The 21,246-nt window shown below is 43.1% G+C and overlaps 3 protein-coding genes and 1 pseudogene across 4 annotated transcripts; 2 read left to right on the plus strand and 2 right to left on the minus strand.

The window, feature by feature from the left end:
- The first annotated feature begins 447 nt into the window (after nucleotides 1-447).
- On the plus strand, nucleotides 448-4,807 carry LOC4329082 (uncharacterized). Of its 2 annotated transcripts, none has more exons than XM_015771618.3 (15): nucleotides 448-759; nucleotides 1,167-1,267; nucleotides 1,445-1,550; nucleotides 1,643-1,786; nucleotides 2,172-2,276; nucleotides 2,388-2,471; nucleotides 2,636-2,751; nucleotides 2,856-2,957; nucleotides 3,037-3,150; nucleotides 3,238-3,294; nucleotides 3,379-3,445; nucleotides 3,518-3,571; nucleotides 3,959-4,033; nucleotides 4,123-4,158; nucleotides 4,273-4,807. In XM_015771618.3, exons 2-15 carry the CDS (start codon nucleotides 1,236-1,238, stop codon nucleotides 4,384-4,386), a joined length of 1,206 nt encoding a protein of 401 aa, XP_015627104.1. In that variant the 5' UTR covers nucleotides 448-759; nucleotides 1,167-1,235; the 3' UTR covers nucleotides 4,387-4,807. The 2 variants fall into 2 exon arrangements, with proteins under 2 accessions (XP_015627104.1, XP_015627105.1); XM_015771619.3 differs by having other exon boundaries at nucleotides 1,173-1,267.
- A 332-nt stretch (nucleotides 4,808-5,139) lies between these two features.
- Nucleotides 5,140-7,054, minus strand: LOC136355213 (uncharacterized; annotated as a pseudogene).
- A 4,692-nt stretch (nucleotides 7,055-11,746) lies between these two features.
- On the plus strand, nucleotides 11,747-14,144 carry LOC107280155 (L-type lectin-domain containing receptor kinase SIT1-like). Its single transcript, XM_015770916.3, has one exon. It carries the CDS (start codon nucleotides 11,827-11,829, stop codon nucleotides 13,876-13,878), a length of 2,052 nt encoding a protein of 683 aa, XP_015626402.1. The 5' UTR covers nucleotides 11,747-11,826; the 3' UTR covers nucleotides 13,879-14,144.
- Nucleotides 14,145-15,165: 1,021 nt separating this feature from the next.
- Nucleotides 15,166-17,710, minus strand: LOC107278594 (putative F-box/LRR-repeat protein At3g18150). The gene is made up of 5 exons (XM_066307242.1): nucleotides 17,145-17,710; nucleotides 16,542-16,569; nucleotides 16,315-16,327; nucleotides 16,036-16,211; nucleotides 15,166-15,777 (listed from the first exon to the last, which is right to left on the minus strand). The coding sequence occupies exons 1-5, from the start codon at nucleotides 17,480-17,482 to the stop codon at nucleotides 15,610-15,612; spliced, it is 723 nt and encodes a 240-aa protein (XP_066163339.1). The 5' UTR covers nucleotides 17,483-17,710; the 3' UTR covers nucleotides 15,166-15,609.
- Nucleotides 17,711-21,246: the final 3,536 nt, after the last annotated feature.

A 21,246-nucleotide genomic window follows, 5' to 3' on the forward strand; every position in this document is an offset into this window, starting at 1 on the left:
AGTATTTTTATTGTTATTAGATGATAAAACATGAATAGTATTTTATGTGTGACTATTTTTTAAATATTTTTTATAATTTTTTTAAATAAGATGGATGATTAAAACGCTCAGCACGTATATTTATGGCTGCACTTATTTTAGGACAGGATAGTACATACAAATCTGCGTTCAGCCCCAGGAACTTTCCTAATCCTAACCTTCTAACCAACCAGAAGATTACCGCTAGTCAAACAGACATCTTCCCCCAAGTATTCCTCTCTCTCTCTCTCCTTTTCTTTTCTTCTTTTTAATTTTCATTCAGGGGCAAACCAAACCAAACCAAGCGAGAGAGACAACAGCACAGGACAGCGCAGGGTGGACTCGAGGTGGACCCCACCTGCCAGTGACCGCCGACCTCCCTCTCTCCTCTCGACTCTTTCAAGCTGCGAGACGAGAGGAGAGCAGATCGCTTACTTAGCCAGAGAGAGAGAGAGGAGAGAGAGGGAGGAGAGGTTCTCGCGGCGGCGAATGATTGGGGCGCATGTGTGGGACAACCAGATCCTAGCTGCTCATCGCGATACAAATCCCATCCCCGTCTCCCCCCCAATTCCATCGCTGTCCTCCAATCTCTCCTCTCTCCCAATCATCGTCTCATCTGCGCGCCGTCTCTCCCCCCGATTCGGCTTCGTCCCCGCCGCCGTACTGCGCCGCCGCCGGTGCCGACCTGCTGCTGCTGCGGGGGAGATCTGTCCGGGTGTGCGGCTGATTCGCTTTCCGTCGGTACGATTTCTCAAGCTTTTGTTTGGGGGGGGGGGGGGGGTGGGGCGGTTCGATTTGCTGTGTGCGCGTAGGTAGAGGCTGCGACGACGCGGTCAATTTCAAATCTAGCTCGCGGGACCGCGTCCAATTTCGTGCGGGGGCGGCTGCTGGGTTGCGGTAGATTAGTGATTTAGTGGTCGCGTTTCGCGTTCCCGAGAATGGTCGGCGATTGTCGACTTGGGGGGAGAGATTCATCGGTCCGCATCTCGAATGAGCTTGTTGTAGCGGGTTGTCTACTAGTAACGATTAGTTCAAATTTTAGGGAGCTGTTTCTATTGTGTTTGAATTTTGAACCAACTTATGCTATTTGGGAAGCACTGATTTGTTGTTATCTTGCTTCGTTGTGACTGTGGTTTGTGAATCGACAGCTGCAGCTCTACAGGTTTCTTCGGCAGCAACTGTAGTAGAAAAGAAAGAGGGGAAGATTCGCAGTTCATATGGCAAAACCTGCTAATAGCATTGGCCGTAGGTAGGTTTGATACTGCAGCTACTGTTTATTCTTAACTGTTTCTTTTCCGTTTCTAGCGCTGATTGATAATTTATCTGTTGCCCACTTGTCTAGTAACACCAACCAAGTGTTCTTTTTCTTTCTACGGTGCTCATGGTTGCACATTGTAATTTAATTGTGAACATTCATCATCAACAGCACGCCAAGATCAAATGAGGGGATGAGGCTCATATTCTCGGCAGTTGTTGGTGTTATGTTGGGATACTTGTTTGGGGTTTCCTTCCCTACAGTAAATATAACCAAGGTGAAGTAGATCGTTTGCTTCTCTTGTTTTTTCTCATCATGTATTTTGTTTAGGAAAATAATCTTTACTTTCTACATTACTGCATTTCGCAGCTTCACTTCCCTTCCAGTATTATCTCCTATATAGAAGATAGGAACTCTGGCATCACAACCCAGACATTGTTAAATCATGCGTGGGCATCTGCAAATCGTCATAACAAAAACAATTCCGATTCAACCTCTGAAGAAGTTCCTAAGGTACGTTCACATCAATACTTCTAATACTTTTTAAGGTTGTTTGTATTAGTTGAGTTGGGCAATATTCTAGTTGGGTTGGGGACTACATTTTGATATGTGGGGTCTGTTAATACCACTCCTGTGTTTCTCATGCATAATGTGTGAAGTTCTAGGCTGAAAGATTACATGAAGGACGATATCAGGGTTTTCTGTCTATATTAAAAGTTTTCTGTTGCATCTTATAAAATTATGATAATCGATGATTGAATCTTGAATTGTCGATATTAGTGTACTACAAGGGACTCTTCTCAACTAGTAATTAACTGAAAAGTAGTTGGTTACTGGTCATAGACCACATTTCCTATTGTTTATTTTGTTTTAAAGTCACATGCAATTCTTTCTGCAGATTTATGTTCCCACAAACCCTAAAGGTGCTGAAAGGCTCCCACCAGGCATTGTTGTTTCTGAAACAGATCTTTTTCCACGGAGATTGTGGGGTGATCCTAGTGAGGTTTGTGGTTTCTTTTGTTGTAACTTTGCTCAGTAGGGCATTGAATTAGATGGTTTCTATATCATTTTTCTTCTATGATATACAATCTGAAACATATGGTCGTACTGTCAGGACCTGAGTAGCGAACCACGGTACCTTGTTACTTTTACAGTTGGAATTACACAGAAGGCTAATATTGATGCTGCTGTCAAAAAGGTAACTGAGACGGACATCTTGCATTGCTTAAATTTGGTGCATCAATCAACTATACCCTGTAACAGATAAACAGTTAATCTTGCATTCCGGTGAACTGGTAGTCACTTTTTCTTAATGTAAATATGCAATTATTGCTTCTGAATTCATAGAAGCTTTTCATATAGTTTTCAGATAAATTCACTATCATGCTATTCCATTATGATGGCCGGACTACTGAATGGGATGAATTTGAGTGGTCTAAAAGAGCTATCCATGTGAGTGTCAGGAAGCAGACTAAGTGGTAGGTAAAGGTTATTGTTATTATTAATATGTTATCTGTGCTGAATCCATTTGAATTTTTGCTGTGAAGTCTTAATACTGTATGTACTTGTTGTTTTACCTAAGGTGGTATGCAAAGCGGTTTTTGCATCCTGATGTTGTTGCCCGATATGACTACATATTCATCTGGGATGAGGACCTAGGTGTTGAGCATTTCAATGCAGAGAAGTAAGAACTGCATTTTTGTTCCTTTATCTGTTGACCTTGTGTTCCACTTGGGTGCGATTATGTTTGTACTCTTTTTCAGGTATATTGAACTTGTTAGGAAGCATGGGCTAGATATCTCTCAGCCTGGTTTGCAACCTGACAAGGGACTGACATGGCAAATGACAAAACGGCGAGGTGATCAAGAAGTTCACAAGTGAGCCGCTGAATCCATATGGTTTTATTCAATGATTAATCGTTGGCCACCTATATAAGATTCTTGAGTAACTTTTTTCTTCAACAGAGTTACTGAGGAGAGGCCAGGCTGGTGCACTGATCCCCATCTGCCACCATGTGCAGCGTAAGGGGCTAAGGGCCCAGAATTTTATTGTGTATTTAAATTTCTTTGCCCAAATATCTGTATTACATTCAATTTGATGTGCAGATTTGTTGAAATCATGGCAACCGTGTTCTCTAGGGATGCATGGCGCTGTGTCTGGCATATGATTCAGGTGGAGTGGCACTACATGTTCAACTTTAACATTGTTTATAACAGTGGTATTCTTACACACTGTCTTCTGCAGAATGACTTGGTCCATGGATGGGGTCTTGATTTCGCTCTAAGGAAATGTGTGGAGGTACTCTTTGTTTGTTCTTTTCCTATGAAGTGACCTAGGAAAAATGATGCTGACTTTATGGGTTGATTATATTCTGGGGTGGCTGGAGTGGGCCATGAAATGGGGTGGGGGTTGGGATTCTTGGGAAGAAGCTACATATATTGGATTTTTGTTTTTGTGGTTGGATAGTGGGAAACCACTTCTCCTGAACCCCGAATAGCAATGAGAGAAGTTCAGAGCTTCTGTTCTTAGTCTGATTAACAACATTAATTCACCTAAATTTTGAAGTCTATCATCAGCAATTATTTTTGTGCTCCGCCTTCATATCATTTTCCACTTCGAATGCTATTCCAAATCATCCATGGATCACTGAGCTTAAACACTTCTGTTTTACATGAAATTAATCAGCCTGCTCATGAGAAGATTGGAGTCGTCGATGCTCAATGGATTGTTCATCAAGCTGTGCCATCACTTGGAAACCAGGTTAGCCCCTAGCCAACTATTTAGTGTACTGTCCTTCATTTTGCTCAGTGAAACTGTGTAACCTGATCTTGCACTACTTTACCTTGCAGGGCAACGCAGAGAATGGAAAAGCACCATGGGAAGGGGTAAGCAAATACATATCCTTATGTAATCTGCAGTTTTAAATGTTGTAGATATTCCCAACGCATGAACTCTGTACAGCACATAAATTCCTCTTACGATGGTACGTTTTGTCTCAGGTAAGAGCACGCTGTAGGAAAGAATGGGAGATATTTCAAACGAGGCTGGCCGATGCCGAGAAGGCATACTACTTATCACAAGGAATCACACCACCCAACTCGACCCTAGTTTAGAAGAACACACGAACACGACACGACCTCACCTGTGATGGCAAGGTTTCTATTTCGGCAACCTAGCTGGACCTTCCATATTATTCAGTACGTTCATCAAAGCAGGTGCCTCTATATAGAGCTACAGTTCCTTTGCCAGATTTGTACATGGAAAGCTCTCGTGGATCCCACGACTACTGTTTAATCCTAGCTTTGGTTCAGTTGGTTCTAGTCTCATTTTGTTTTTGGGTAGTGTGACTAGCTGCGATGTAAGTAGGCGATGTAGCATGGATTCTGAGGGCCGAGCACTTTGTTTATACAATCTGTTGTATCATTGACTGGATGCAATGTTGGCGTTGCATTGATTCCCATTACTTGTTTCATCATGTAAATTATTCAGCTGGTCTTACTGTTTTATGGAGTTAAGGTCGAGCATTTTGTTTTATGCCACCTGTGTAATCGCGGCCACGATCTCCTACAATGTTGTTGTCTAGCTGCAGCAGATGGCGGCGACTCTGCAACCTGCAAGCATGTCTTACCATAAAATTACACTGTCGAAAAAGTGTTTTTTTTTTCAAACAGGAGCGTCTCTAAAGGTAGATTCCAGATAACTACAAATTTTGTGGACAAAGTACTAGACAAGAGAGGAGCTGTTTTTTTGACACAAGTTTGTACTCCCTCCATCGACAAATGTATGCATATAGCTAAAATCCCATAAAATATTTATGGACAAAGGGAATATAATTAAACTATGGAAAATTTTGTTATAGGATATCCCTATTGTGTGGTTTTCTCCCATAAGCTCTTGTCTGGCATTGGAGGCACAATTGTGGAGTAGGCAATCCTGAACATGGCCACTGAATAGTAGGGGCTGACATAGTTTTCTAGATCCACTTCTCTCAGGGATCTAATGAAAGAGATGTCATGTCTACATGGGAGGCCTGTTAGCTGCCATTCCTTGCAGCTACATTCCTGTTTGGTCAAGTCCACTGTGTGTCTCCATGTTGTCAAGTCCATGTTTGCACCACTGACTTCACCTACAAATGGCAGACTCTTGTGGCGATTGTAGTTGAGATTCCTACTTTTGTCATGGAGTTGCTTCATTACATTTCCCAGGATATTGCCTTGCAGCTTGAGAGATAGTTTGTGCCTTGTACACATCCTCTCCATGATCATCTGCCTAATTTTGTCAAGTAGCTCAACTACAGGTAGTGACTTCTCTAGCCTAATCCAACTGTTAAATGTCTCTGCAATGTTGTTTGTGACATAGTCACACTTAGATGTGGAGAAGGTAGACCTTGCCCACAAATGCTGGTGATTCTCTTCAATCCATTGCATTGATCTTGGGGAAGCCTCCTTCATGATATTGAAATGCCTGTCAAAAACATCTTTCCTATATGCTCTTGAAGCTGGCCATAGATTTCTTTCAAATACTTCTCCATGGAACCTTTTCTGAAAATTATTGTACAAATGCCTCATGCACTCTCTATGCTCTACTCCATTGTTGAACACCCTTGTCACTGCAGCATCTATGCCCTTGCCTGCATTAGTAGACAGTACTAGGCCTTGGGAGATCCAATTGCCTTATTTAGACAAACCATGAATCATTTCCAGTTTTACTTTGTTTCAGATTCAAAAACAGCATAGGCCATTGGGAACATCCAATTGTGGCCATCTATACCAATAGCTGAAGCCAACTGTCATCTTCACTTGCCTATTAACACAGTTGAATCAATGCCTAGATATGGCCTGCACCCATTCAAAAATCCATCTATACAAGGCTTCAAAGCAACAAACATCCTACTGAATCTATGCTTCTCATTAATCACATCATACTCTATCTCCACTATACTACCAGGAGATCTCTTCTTAATCTCAGCTTTAAAACTGTACACTGCCTCAAAGCTTTGCTCCCAGCCACCAAGTATCTCATCTAAAGCCATATGCCTACCATCCCACACTACATAGTATGACAGCTTGATTAAATATTTCTTCTCTAAAGTCTTCTTTAAAGCAGCAGCCCCTATGGTTGGATCTTCTCTCAGCTTGTTGATAACCTTGTCCTTAACCCAAGAATTGCTGGTCATGCAATTATTCTCCAATTTGCCTATGCTAGCACACATATGCTCATATGGCATCTTCTTTATCTACAGTAGAAAAGGGACAGTACACAATGCATCATTGTCCAGTTGCAAAACAGAAATGACAAAGAAGTAAAAAAACTATTTAGCTACATACCTGCCAAGTTCTACCATCTGGCAACCTAGAAGTATGGATCCTCTATTTGCACCTCTTTGCCTTACAATAAGCCATGTATCTTGTGGCCTCAGAGTAGGGAACTGCAAGTTCAACCTCTTTCAGAAACAACATATTATCTTATACACCTCTTAAAACAAAGTCCATCCTCAAAAGTAACACCAATTTCTATCCTTGGATTGTCTACATCAGTTATATGAATTAGAGGCTCACAACCCCTATTATCATTGATTTCTAAATCATCTACTGGATCAGCATTCTCTTCATCACCATCATCATCATCAGGAGTATAATCTGGATCATTAGCCTCATCATCTGACACCAGCTCATTGTAATTCTCCATCTCATCACTAACTCCCACATACTCAACCTCATCAAACTCACCCCATGGATCTGGATTTGGCATTGATTGATCTGTAGCTTTGTCCCTGGACATGCTACTTTTTTTGGTGGGCACCTTTTTTATGGTAGCATCTCTGGTAGGTACATTATCAGCCTGACTTGCTTGCGTGGGTAAAACCATACTCAGTGGAACCATTGTGTCAGCTTCATCATCCACACAAAACACAATTTGGGTACAAGGCATGATATCCTCACTCACTGTCACTTGCAATGGAAGCTTCTTAACATCCCAGTATTGGTTAAATGCCTCTAACAACACAACATCAGAAGAAATTTCTACATCCCTACCCGCTCTCTTGTCCTAGAAAGTCATTGTAAGCTCCTGCGCACTACCACGGATGATTTCATCATCCAAGTCCTTCATCAAATCTATCAAGCATACTGTCTTTATCTACTACCCACTTATGTGTACTAGAAACATGATAATCTTGGCTACCGTTATCCATATACTCAACATAAGCAACAACCCTAACCACAACTCTGCATGCATAGTTCGGATCCATCCTACAATGCGACGGCAAATGAGGAGAAAAACAGGCCCCCAAATCAGATCCAACAAACCATGCATCCCAAACGAATCAAAGAGGGGGAAAACGAATCAAAGAGAGGAAAAATACTTATCCTTTGGGCATCCATTTTGGCGTCGCCGGCGTTGCCGCCACCACAGATTCCACCACCTCCTGCGATAGTGAAGCCATCACCGTAGGTCAACCTTGCATTCCGGCGGCGAAAATGCCTGGGCACAGCCAGCAGCGAGGGCGGCGGACTGGTGGTGTTTCGGGAGCTAGGGTTCTACCGCCGGTGGTGGTGGCGATTCGATCCTAAACTGCAATATGAGGATAAGGCGTAGGGGCATTTCGGTCCGACCGCGTAAAAAACCGGGCTACCGACCGCCACGTCAGCACGACAAGTTTCATTTAGATGGCATGGTGTTCATCGGCAAATATCCACGGTTATGGAGTGTCTTTCCCCAAGGCCATGTTTTTGTGGTGTCCCTGGGCTAAACCACACAATAGGGATGTGTTGACCACTATGATATAACATTTAAAAAAACTGTAAACCTTCGAATATTATAATGAACAGTAGATTTGATACTTTGCTGCTGTTTTCATTATATAATTTAACTCGATTTTGATTCTCTGTGCATTTTATAAGTTGTGATAGCAAACCTATAGATAAACATTAGCATTACTAGTCAACATGAGAAACCCAATAAAAAAGTCATGAATTTATGACTTAGGCTAATATCTCAATTGGATTGATCAAATCGGACAAAACTGAATTGAATTAAGGGCTTGTTCATTTTATAGCCACTTTCAACTCTACTAAAATTTAACGATTTTGGTACATTTTGTTATTACAAAATTTTTTCGACGCTGGATGTGTTTAGTTTAAAACCTTACCAGCATTTATAGAATTTTTCAGAGTGAAAACTTATAGAATTACTATAATTTGGTAAGGTAGTATTGGCAAGGAATAAGTCTACTTTGCCTCCCTCCACCTCATGCGTATGGTTGAATCGCACCCCTCAACCGCAAAACCAGGTATAACCTGTCCCCTAACTTCCAAAACCATTGCAAATTGACTCCCCTGGTGGTTTTGGAGGCGGTTTCGTCCTACGTGGCACTTACGTGGCAAGTTGACTTGGTCTTTATCCCATGTGACATCGACGTGGCGCTTACTTGGCACTAAAATAAAAACAAACCTAAATAAAAATAAAAAGAAATTTTGGGTCCACGTGGTAGTTACTCAACTCCTCAGTCTTTGTACTCAGCGGCGAGCAAGATGGAGAGAGCGGTGGGGCGGAGGGAGTAGCAGGACGACGGGAGCGGAGGGAGTAGCAGGACGGCTGGAGCGGTGGGGCGACGGGAACTCGGCGAACCACCTCTCCTCGCCACCAACTCCTCATCCCCGCCTCCTCTCCTCCCTTCTCATCGTGTTGATGGCGGTGTTGATGGTGTTGGTGTCAGCACAGTTCAAGACAACAGGAACGGCGGAGTGGCGGCATCTCCTCCGACCTCACCACCGCCGCCTCCCCTCCCGTGCCCCTCCTCAGCCGCCTCCTCTCCTTCCTCCCCACCTCATCCCCGCGCTCTCCTCCTCCGACCTTGCGGCGGCCAGGTTGATGGCGGTGTTGATGGTGTTGGGGTCGGCAGCTGGGTTGATGGCGGCGTTGGTGGCCTTGGGGTCCTAGTCGAGGGCATCTCCGTCAGCCAGGTTGATGGTGGCGGCCGGTGGGTGGAAGAGGAGGTGAGGTGAGGGCGTTGGGCGTGGGCGGCGTAGACCGCATGGCAGTGGTTGCCTCCTCTTCCCTCGATGAGTTTTCACCGACCATACCTTACACTGACATGTGGGGCTCGCGTGCTAACTCGGCTAGTCAACGGAGTCAAAGACGGCACGTAGGACAAAACCGCCTCCCAAACCGTCCAAGGAGTAGATTTGGAACGGTTTTGTGAGTTGTAGGATGGGTTATACCCGGTTTTATAGTTGAGGGATGCGATTCAACTAGGTGCATGAGTTGAGGGAGACCAAGTAGACTTATTCCTACTGGCAATAATATGTTTGGTTTGTTCAGAGGCGGAGGGCCCCATACGGCACGGTGGGCTGGCTGCCCAGCTAGCCACCGGCCGGGACCCCCACCTCCCCATGGATGTATTGTTCTAGGGATTTTCCTTTTTCTAGTTGCATGGCTTGATGTCCCAACAGCATCTATGCAAGATCCAACTGAGTTTCTGCTGGTGTTTTTTTAGTGTTGCTGATGCATGATGCCTTCCTAGTGTGTTGCTGCTAGCTTGCTGCTGCATGATGCTGCCTGCATCTATGTTGATTGGTTACTTGGTTAGGAAAATTCTATTAGTGGCACCTAATTAATGTCTGTGCTTTTCTATTCCATCGAGCTAAATTTAATCACTTGCTAAAACTATTGCTAATTGAGATTCAACATTACAACATCTGATAGAGAGGGTTTCATTTTATTCACTCATAATTTAATCGTCGGACGAGGGAATTAAAAATATTCGAGTCTCTTAGTTTTTGGTGAGCGGCACTTTAGATGATAACTTGATTTTGCCTTGTGACGCCATCGGCAGGCTGTTAAGGTGCCTGTCTCAAGCGCTCCAATTCATAGGATAGGTAGAATACTCGCAACGTAGATCTCCTGCGTGTTCTAGAAACAAAATAGTCGCAATGCTCGACAAGTAAAGAAATAATTAAACATATATAATTAGTCAATTTGATTGAAGGATTTGAATTTTGGATTTGTAATTAATTATTTTGTTGTTCCAATGATATCTGCCGAACGAGGTATATCCAAAATTTAATGGACGTTTACAAAACAGTCGCATTGCTGGTAAATCAACTCAATAATTATCACTACACCACATCTGTTCAACTTAATAATTAATAATGATTGAAACTTTGTGGTGTGTAAGGAGTCTGAGTGTCCTGTCATTTTCAAATTTCAACCCAACGTTAGTATTAAATGAATAGCCTAAATTTATTGACTTAATATTGTTTTAGAGCCATGATTAAAATTTATTGACTTAATATTGTTTTAGAGCCATGATTAACTTCTTAACTTATTGACAATTTAGAGAAGCAATTATTAGTTCAGAAAAGAAGGTCAACCATATACAATAATTTCAAAATTAAGCAAATAAATTAAAAGAGGATGATAATTTATTAGACATGTTTAAGGTTAATTTTTTATAATCTAGCGAAAGCACTAGTGGTGCAGTGGAGTCATGGATACATGACTTCACCCAGGTCATAAGAACACAATTATGTACTTTTAATAGGAACTTAGTGATGTGTTAAGAGGGTGCACTCATGGGTGTGTGCTCATCAGCTCATGTAAGCATATGTTCATCTTCTGTGTAAGTGCGTAAGAATTACTCCTACCAGATATTGAAGTCAGTTTGAGATTTCAATTAGAACTGTGCTCAATCTATAACTAACTAGTTTTTTCATATTAGGATGAAAAATTAGATTGTGAGCAGAGTTTGAAGACAAGAGAAAAAAAGTTGAACTTTTCCGTTACCAGATTCCTTATGACGAGAAATTTGGCAAAAATTTCGTCCAAAACAATTTCTTTTAAAACTATAACGCCCCCTCCAAGTCTGGGTTCATGCATCCTAATTAGTCACATCCCCATAAATCTCAAATGCCATACCGATCAGGTCATGCACCAACCCGTATTTCTTTCAAAATTTCTAGATTGGCATCAGTAGGTTCTATTTTTTGACGCAACAGTAGGTTCTATTTCATCGTAACCATTGTGTCCACAGAAATATACGTACGCCGTATATACCTTTTGCTTACATCCATGGCAAAACACAGAGCCAGCTGACCTTCGCTTTACTGGCACTGAATCATTGAAAGCAATTTGCCTCCATTTTCTCCACGAATTTCCCTATCAGCTTTGTCGGCTACTGCTACCATGAACAACCCAAATTAAAGCCATATATCAATCAAACTATAATAACCGAGAGAGCCTGGTCCAAGATGAACAGTTAAATACAAGCTACTAGACCGTTTCGAACATCTCCATCATGTTAATTCTGTCACTCGTTAAGTCACACGTCCTCATCACGCTATGAATGCAAGGCTCAATTTTTCTCTTCTTTTTTTTTCAAACCAAATATGAGTAGGGAGATTGACTAGGCAAATTCAAAAGACTTCGGAATTCAACGTACGCGTTGATATGAACCACAATTGAGCTGAAACAGTATAAACAGTATAGTAGATCATTTGCATTGATCAAACAGTAACAAAAGTACGTACGTGTCGCCGCGCCGCGCCGCAGACATGACCGGAACAAAGTACGTGTCGTGGTGCCTCGCTCTCCTCCTCCGCCTTGCGGCCGTCGCCGGACTCGCCGACGACGGCCAGTTCCTGTACAACGGCTTCGCCGGCGTCAACCTGACCCTCTACGGCGCGGCCAGGATCACGCCGAACGGCCTCCTCAAGCTCACCAACGGCACGGTCCAGCAGACGGGCCACGCGTTCTACCCGCCGCCGGTGAGGCTCCGCCGCACGCCGTCGACAAAGACGAACGGCACCGGGAACGAGAAGGCGGTCCGGTCCTTCTCGTCCTCTTTCGTGTTCGGCATCGTCACCGCCGACACCCAGGACCTCGGCGGCCACGGCGTCGTCCTCGTCGTGGCGCCCAGGGCGAACCTCACCACCGGCCTCGCCAACAACTACATGGGCCTCTTCAACGGCACCGGCAGCGTCGGCAGCGCCAGCAACCACCTGTTCGCCGTCGAGCTCGACACCATCCAGAACCCCGACTTCCGCGACATCAACAACAACCACGTCGGGATCAACATCAACGACCTCGCGTCGCGCGACAACGACAAGGCAGGCTACTACGACGACGACGACGGCCGGTTCCACGACATGACCCTCATCAGCGGCGACGCAATGCAGGTGTGGGTGGACTACGACGGCGACACCACGCGGGTCAACGTGACGCTGGCTCCGCTCGGGGTGCGGAAGCCGGCGAGGCCGCTGCTGTCGGCGATGCACGACCTCTCGACGGTGATCGTGGGTGAGTCGTACATCGGCTTCTCGTCGGCGACGGGCACGCTGAGCACGCAGCACTACGTGCTCGGCTGGAGCTTCGGCGTCGACATGCCAGCTCCGGCGATCGACGCGGCCAAGCTGCCCAAGATGCCCAAAAGGAGGACACGGTCTGATCAGTCCAAGACAATGGTGATAGCTCTACCCATACTCTCTGTGGTTCTCCTGCTGTTTATGGTTTCCTGTGTTATACTTGTGCGGAAACGGTACAACCACGGTGAATTGCGTGAGGATTGGGAGGTTGAGTTTGGGCCGCATCGGATCCCCTACAAGGATTTGCGTCGAGCCACGGAAAGGTTCAAGAACAAGAACTTGCTCGGTGTTGGAGGGTTTGGGAGGGTGTACAAGGGAGTATTACCAAAATCTCGTTTGGAGGTCGCGGTGAAGAGGGTGTCACATGAATCGAGACAGGGAATGAAAGAGTTCGTTGCCGAGGTTGTCAGTATTGGTCGCCTCCGGCACCGGAATATTGTGCAGTTGCTTGGCTACTGCCGACTTAAAAATGAATTACTTTTGGTTTACGACTACATGCCAAATGGGAGTCTCGACAAATATTTATATGGTCACAACAACATGCCCGTCCTCAGTTGGGCTCAGAGGTTTCTAATTATCAAGGGCATTGCGTCTGGTTTATACTATCTTCATGAGGAATGGGAGCAAGTTGTAGTCCATAGAGACATCAAAGCAAGCAATGTGCTACTTGATAGCGAGATGAATGCTAGGTTAGGTGACTTTGGTCTCGCTAAGCTGTATAACCATGGCAGCGATATGCAAACAACAATTATTGCGGGTACCTTAGGTTATCTAGCTCCTGAGATAACTCGAACCGGAAAGGCATCCCCTCTAACCGACGTGTTCGCGTTTGGTGTATTCCTTCTTGAAGTTACCACTGGACGGAAACCTGTGGAGCGAGACACTGAAGGAGGCATACACATGTTGGTTGATCTCATATCTGCGCATTTGGACAGGGAGACACTACCCATGGATATGGTAGATCCAAGACTTGAAGGTGAGTATAACACTGATGAGGCGAGTTTAGTGTTGAAGCTAGGGCTTTTGTGCTCGCATCCATTGCCCGATTTAAGGCCGAGCATGCGACAAGTCATGCAGTACCTCGATGGTCAGTTACCATTCCCTGAGCTCGTCCCGTCTCACACGAGCTTCAGCATGTTATCCATGGCGCAAAGCCGAGGTCTTGATTCATATGCCATCTCTAAGTCGTTATCGTCCATGGCGAGCATAAGCCAACTAAGTAGCTTCTCAAGTGGGAGATGATCGACATGCATTCAGCTAGCTGGCCCCTGTTGTCTAACTCTGTTTTTTTAGTAGTGTGTTAGCCTGATAGGTTCCATTTTTCTTTTACACCGAGTCTCTGAACATGCAATTTGTTTGTGTTAAAACATGTTCATGTAGTTGACTATAGTATAGATTGTTCAGTGATGTATGTCCGTCGCAGACATTTGTTCACTGTGTATGTAGATTATTGATGTTAAACTTTCATAGAACATGATAATCAGAGCAAGATTTGTGGTTCAGACAAATTAGTTGATTGAGATTGTAAATGAACCCATCCGATTGGTGGTACTAGCTTCTTCATGTTTGTGCTTCTTGGAAACTATGGGTGCAGTGCATGTCTAAATATCGATTTCTAAATCCATCAGACAACCGAAATACTGGGACTCAGAAGGAAGAGAGAAACATTACTACATATTTTCTTTGTAGTTCTGTATAGAGCTAAGATAAATCTTTTATCACTGTTCATAGTTGTACATGACACATGAAAACATGTACTGAAATTTCAGACATGTTTGGATGGCACAATCGGCTCCATTGTAACATTGTGGATGATAACCACTGTAACATGCAAGGCAGTCACCCCGAGATGGAGCCAAACTATTATTTTGGCTGGTTTTGATACACGGCCTTACGGCCATAGCCATGACAACATAGCTTCAGGAAATATGGCATAGATCAATCAAGCATAAGATAAAATATTAGCAGGGTATTCTCTGGCACCTAAGAATAGGCCATCTTCAAATTCCATCCTCCTTTTCAACAGATCCATCTTGGAGAAACAATTAGTAAATTTTAGAACCTGCAAAACTGCTCGTGCATATTTGGAAATGTGGATCATTCCACATAATCTTCTAGAGATTCCAAGATAAGCTCAAGTAATCAGGTTTACAGTTTGGAACCTCTTGTCAATAGACCATATGGAGGATATTGAGAGCATATCATTCCCAACGTTCTTGAACTGAATATGACAGATCGACAGATCCTCCACGGAGCAATCTACCACAGACACAAAGAATAGGCGGATAATGCTTTCCTCATTACAATAACACAAGAACGAACTGGCATATGATGCCTATTAAACATATTTTATCTAGCTAGTACCTTCTGAAACTGAACTGATGGGATTTTCAGATTCCTAACAGCAGGAACAACCATTTGGAAGCCCCCACGTGCAGCAAAATTTGAACTGATTACAAACTACAGTAATTTAGCTTCCAATCTGAAGAATCATCTGCTTCAGAAAGAGTGACTAAACAATCAGATTCAGGGCTTTCTATGAGCCAACACATCCCAGGCAAAGAATGCCCCAAGCTTAGATGAACAACAGTCCATGATCACAGAAACTATAACATCAGACTTGCACAGACCAAACATTGCAGGTTTACAGCAAGAGATAGGTACCTAAGGGCAAGTGAAATTATGATTCCCTAATAGAGTCAAATATATAGCTTGAAACTCTCAATTATGTGTCTTAAATCGACCATGTTCACATTTGCAGAGTAACAACTGACAGATGTTATCTTACAAAATGTTAAGACCTTCAAAGGGAGGCTCAGGTCCGTTGGTTTCCTCAGTTTTCATACATCAAACACTAACATTTATTTTACCTGCTCAAAAACAGAGATAGCAACTTGTCTAATTGAGATGCACTAAGAACCAACATCATAATTCATGTTATAGAGATCCACCAGATATGTGATAGCAGTACGGCTAGTTTATCTGCTCTGTATTAGCTTCTTTAGTGTCTGCATCTTTTATCAGGTTTGCTAGCATCCCCAGATGGTTCAGTGAGCTTTGTGCGGTTCTTCGAAAGACCTGTAACCCCATTTGCTGTGTGGTGTTGTGTGAACTACTGTTTTTGTGGGCTTTCTTGCAAAACTGGATCACATTTATCAAAAAAGTATCAGACAGAAGATTTGATCAGCAAGAAAGTTCTCAAGGACCAAACCAGTTTCTACATCTACATTCAAAGGGGTCAGTAAATGACAAATCTTGGACATGCTTAATATCTGAATCTCCACAGCGACATCTATCAGTGGTAAAATAGAAATGAGCACATCTTGAAGCCCTTTTGTCCAGCTGAAGCATCCGACATTGTTTTGCAACAAACTCCTCATAGCAATCTCCAGTGTTTACCACAAATTTCATAGACTCTAGCACTCTCGCGTTCAGTACAAATAATTGGGCAAAGTGAACTTGTGACCAGATACCCCGATAATTGTCCAAAACTACTGTCTTGAGACAGATGTCAATGTTCTTGTTAAGATTCCGGTATTTATGCCACCAGACCTTTTTGTATCCCATTGACAAGCCTGAAAAAGGACAAAGAATAAAAATCAACCATTTTGGTGGAGCAGTAATAAATTAATCACAAGGGCAGCCTGAAACAATAAACAATTGGTAAAGAATAGTTACCTTGAAGTATAACCTATCCAAGCAAGGAAAGCAGCATCAAGTCAATAACATTATCCACATTAAGCATATCCACATGGATACCTAAAATCTTCACATTGCACACAACCTCCGCCAAACTTTCGTACTTAACTCCCTTCAACAAGCATAGGCCATCTATAAGAGCAGACATAAATTTCATCCACACCAACTTAGAAGCCTTCTAAAGGGGAAAAAAAGAGCATGGTTACCTTAATAACTGTGGTGCCAAACGTGAACCTGGAGTGGACAAACCATGGATCACAAAGGCAGCCTACAGCCTTCAGTTTAGGCGCGGAAATTATCAAATACATGCAGGTCATTGCGCGATTCAAGATGGGGCAATTTCTCAAGAAGAGGGGCGTCCTCGATGATGAGTTCTTGTAATTGAAGGTGTCCAATGCTATTACGATAGGATATGATGCGTGCACCGATGCTTCGAAGGCTAGGGGAATTGATCCGAAGATAATGGAAACCAAGGTTGCAGTTAAGCAGCAAGCATTCCAGGACAGGGCAGCTGGCAATCATGCTGTGAAGTGAGCCCTCAGAGACGGTGACATGCTCAAGCCCGAGATGCTACAGATGGGGAAAGTGTAGCTCTTGGATGGTGGCGTCAGGGAGCAGGCATCTGCCGATGGTGACAACACGGAGGCTGGAAGAGAAGCGGAAGGTGGGTGCCGGCGGCGGCGCATCTCCTTCTCTACAGTAGCGTTCGCTGATGAACTCTAAGCTCCTTGAGGTTGTCGAGCGTGGCGGATCGGAGCCAGGCGTCCACGGCGTCCGGCCGGTCGACGAGGTGGTGCGCTGGGACGCACAGACGGCGGCAGGGGCCAGGATGGGTGGAGAGGATGCTGGAGACCACGCCAGCGGCGAGGGCGTCGTTCTTGGCGCTTAGGCTGGTAGTAGTGCAGTCGAGGTTGAGCGAAGAGGAGCGCCAGATGTGGCGCCACCGGCAGGCGAGGATCTGCGTGCTGCCGGCTTCTTTGGTGGGGAGGCGGGCGACGATGTCGCCAAGGATGGCGTCCGGGAGGTTGCTGATGTGGTCGGCGCCTTCTTCGTCCTCCTCCGCCGCCGCCGGATGCTCCTCCGCTTCTCCGATCTCAGGTGGTCCCGACCTCCTCCTCCTCTTCGCACTCCGACCCGACGCCCCCATTTCGTCGAGCACTTGTGTTTCACTGCTTCTTCTTCGCTCCTGTTGGCGCCTGTGGTTCTGTCCTTCGCCGGAGGACTCGGCGGCGGCGGGCGGCGGGCGGCGGCGGATTGCCCGCTCCCTGGCCGTGTGACCGGTCTCAACTTCCTGTCATGGCCCGTGGCCGGCGGCGTGCGATGCCGAGGTGAAGCAGGCGACGCGCGGGAGATGCGAATTGACGGCGCGAGAATTAGGGATTTCGGGAGAAGGAGGAGACTTGAGGAGGGGAGGAGGAAGAATCTGAGAAATGATCTAACAGAGCCCAGCGTCATGGGCCCACCAGGCCCAGTAACTGCTTCATCTGCCGTCATTGTTGTCAACCGATGGGAATGATGATATAAAATGGCCCGTGCTTTATGGTGGGATATATCTTTGATATTAGAGAAACGATGAAATGATTTATAGATTAAAGTATTATGAAAATAATTTAAGAATGGTGATTTAGAAAAACGGCATCATTGCTATGGCATGAAAAGAGTTTCTGGTCCGGATATACAAATTATGCAGACAAAAGGCCATGTCGAGTGTTCGTCGTGAAAAAACTTTGAATCCAGGAAACTTGCAGTTTAAATACAGTAATCTAGTTTTAGAATGAAATAAATTGTAGTATACTTGCATGTTGAGTTTTTGTGTGTTTAATGGGTTGATGTGGCATGTTTACATGTAGGTTTTAGGAGCGCTAATAAATACTATGCTTGCATATTAAGTTTTAGGTGTTTTATGGGCATTAGTTTTATAGAAGGAAGATATACGCCCCGTTCTTTTAAGATACATATTTTGTTTTATATTAGTTTTGGTTAACACGTCCTTTAAACTATTGTAAACGGTGTATTTTATAAAAGTAATTGTTTATATAAAAGTCATTCTAAAATATCAGATAAATCTATTTTCAGTTTAAAATAATTAAATTATTTCCCTCATTTTAGTATTTTACGTGTCCAGATGTGATTTTTATGGTATAAACACGGTATTCCTCTGGTACTCCCTCCGTCCCATAATATAAGTTATTTTGGACCCAAAATAACTTATATTATGGGACGGAGAAAGTAATAATGAATTTGGGATGGAGTGTCACCTAAAGTTTTTATATTACAATAGCTAGTGCGGTGTAGAAAAAATTGGCGTTAATTAAATTAGATTTGTTATATAACTCTTAACTCCCGGCGTCCCGATTTGATGGCTCATTGGGAAGCCCTTACACGGGCACATGGTCAGTCGGCTGCAGGCAACTCGAGCACGGGAAGGGGAAAACTTACACGCGACCAAGCATACGGCGGTGACGGCGGGAGCGTTGGCGGTGGCAGCGGCAGAGGCAGAGGCACCAGCAATCGCTGATTGGACACCTGGCAACCCCCCCCCCCCCCCTCCTCCAAGTCTCCGGTCCAGTGCACGTTTGTACTGGCTCTAATGGCCATGATGGTGTTGCCAAAGAAGTTTGGATTGGAAAATGTGAAAACAGAATACAGTCCAGTAGTCCACATTTTGCTGCGTTAATTTGTTACTGCCAACAGGGAACTTGGATGGGGTAGAATTTTTCCCAGGACTTGCAAGCTTTTATCCTAAGGACATTGAAGGCTCCGATTTGATAAAACTTGAGCTCCAACTTGATACATATATTGATGATATGAGAGAGGATGATAGATTAAAAGGCCTAAACAACATTGATGAGCTCTCTATATTAAGCTTGTTGAAACAAAGAAGCAAAAGCTCTTGAGTTTTGACTAGTATTGTAATATCCTTGCGTCAAAAAAAGTACTGTAATATCCAATTTATCTGAAGACTTTATGTATGTTTGAACAATTTACATCTTCATTTAGGTAAGATTTATACTTATTTGTTATTTTCTACTACTTGTATTGAACCATTTAGAGTTATATACCATATTGTTTACCACATTTTATATCGAATCATATTGTATTGCATTCGGATTTTTTTTTTTGGCTAGGCCTACCCTGGGTTCAAATCCTGGGTCCGCCACTGATCCTGTGTTCATATGTGCATATAATTTTGTATACGATAGATACATATTAGTTGAATTGGATTTCTTTTTAAGATAATAGTTCAATTGGATTTAAGGGCATCACCAATGTATATTGTAAAAGTGATCCATATAGATGGGACCCACATAAAGAAACTTTAACTATAGCCATCTCCACAATGTATATAGATACAAGGTAGCATTAGGATATGAGAGAGAAATAGAGATAGATAGTATTATTTATTCCATATGGGTAATCCATATGCTTATAGATACCTTTAGTTATTTTCTTCATATGGACTAGTTGTACAATGGTAGTAGGTAGCTGAATGAAGTATAATATTGACTATGGACTATTGACTATAACTTGTTTATGTTTTTACTTTGTATACAATTATATAATTAGAAATATAATTAGAACCCGCTACGATGTAACAAACAATATATTTATTTTTTTTCCTCTGACTAAAATGTTTAGTCTTCGGAGCAAACGTGGTGGCTCTAATTCAGATTCATATATCCAATCCTGATACTAATTGAAAATTAATCAACATGCTCCTATCTTCTATGGTCCCGATCTCTTCTATTACCAGCCATGGAGGCGTAGACGAACAAGCGAGACGTTGAACACTACCTTTTGAGACTAACATTGGATCAATAATTAAAAAAGATGAATACCCCACCGCATTGCTGTGAAAAATTAAGTTGCATAATATATACAAATAAGATGTAATATGATTATCAAAACTAAAACAAATTGATACAATTTTGCAGCCTAAAAATAATTGAGATTGCATAGTTTTATAAGAGAAAAGGAAGAGACAATTTGAACCATAGATCTATTATTCAAAGGCTAGAAATAATTAGAGTGATGTGGTTTAACGAGAGAAGAGAGTAATAGATCAAAACTAAAACAAATTGATACAATTTTGAGCCTAAAAATAATTGAGATTGCATGGTTTTATGAGAAAAGAAATAAGAGATAATTTGAACCATAGATCTATCATCCAAAGGCTAGAAATAATTAGCGTGATATGGCTTAATGAGAGAAGAGAAAAATACTATTAACTATACTTAGTGGGGAAGAACTATATAAGTATATAGGATTCCTTTATTTCCTGATGAGCCACCTATATATGTTTTTTAAGATGAGGTGTTGGATTTGGAAAGAACGGAGGGGAGGAGAAGAGTCATGGCACTTCCATTAGGGCAACCTCAATGTATGTTGCCAAACTTGATAGTAGTGTGGGGCCAAGAGTGAGAGGTGGTAGTGGTACATGATAGAGTCCACAATGTATCTGTGTAAGCACTAGAAAATAAGCTGGGACCCTCTTAAAGAAAAGCATCTATTCTCAGCATCATGTTGTTGGAAATTTGGTCATAATTCGGTATATTTTAATCCAAAATAACAAGATAATAAACATGATATTTACAATGGGATTTGATCCAGTGGTAGTGGTGAATGTAATCAACATGAGCATGCTTAACGTAGAATAAGCATCAACAATCACATAATAACACAATGTTGACATTGCGATGAACATTAACAGTAAAACTTTTAATTGAAATAATGTAAGAAGGTTATACCCCAAGAATGGTCCTCCGCCGGAGTTTGGGGCAGTATTGCCTCCGTTGGTGTTGACGGGAGCCTCCTTCTCTTTGTCTCCACTGTTGCCGTTGTCTCCAGTGTTCGACATGTTGGTGAAGGTGAAGTAGATGTTGACGAACAGTGAGTAGTCGTGCCTTGTGC

This window comes from Oryza sativa, chromosome 2 (genome assembly GCF_034140825.1).
Source record: "Oryza sativa Japonica Group chromosome 2, ASM3414082v1".
In the NCBI taxonomy this organism is placed as follows: Eukaryota; Viridiplantae; Streptophyta; class Magnoliopsida; order Poales; family Poaceae; genus Oryza; species Oryza sativa.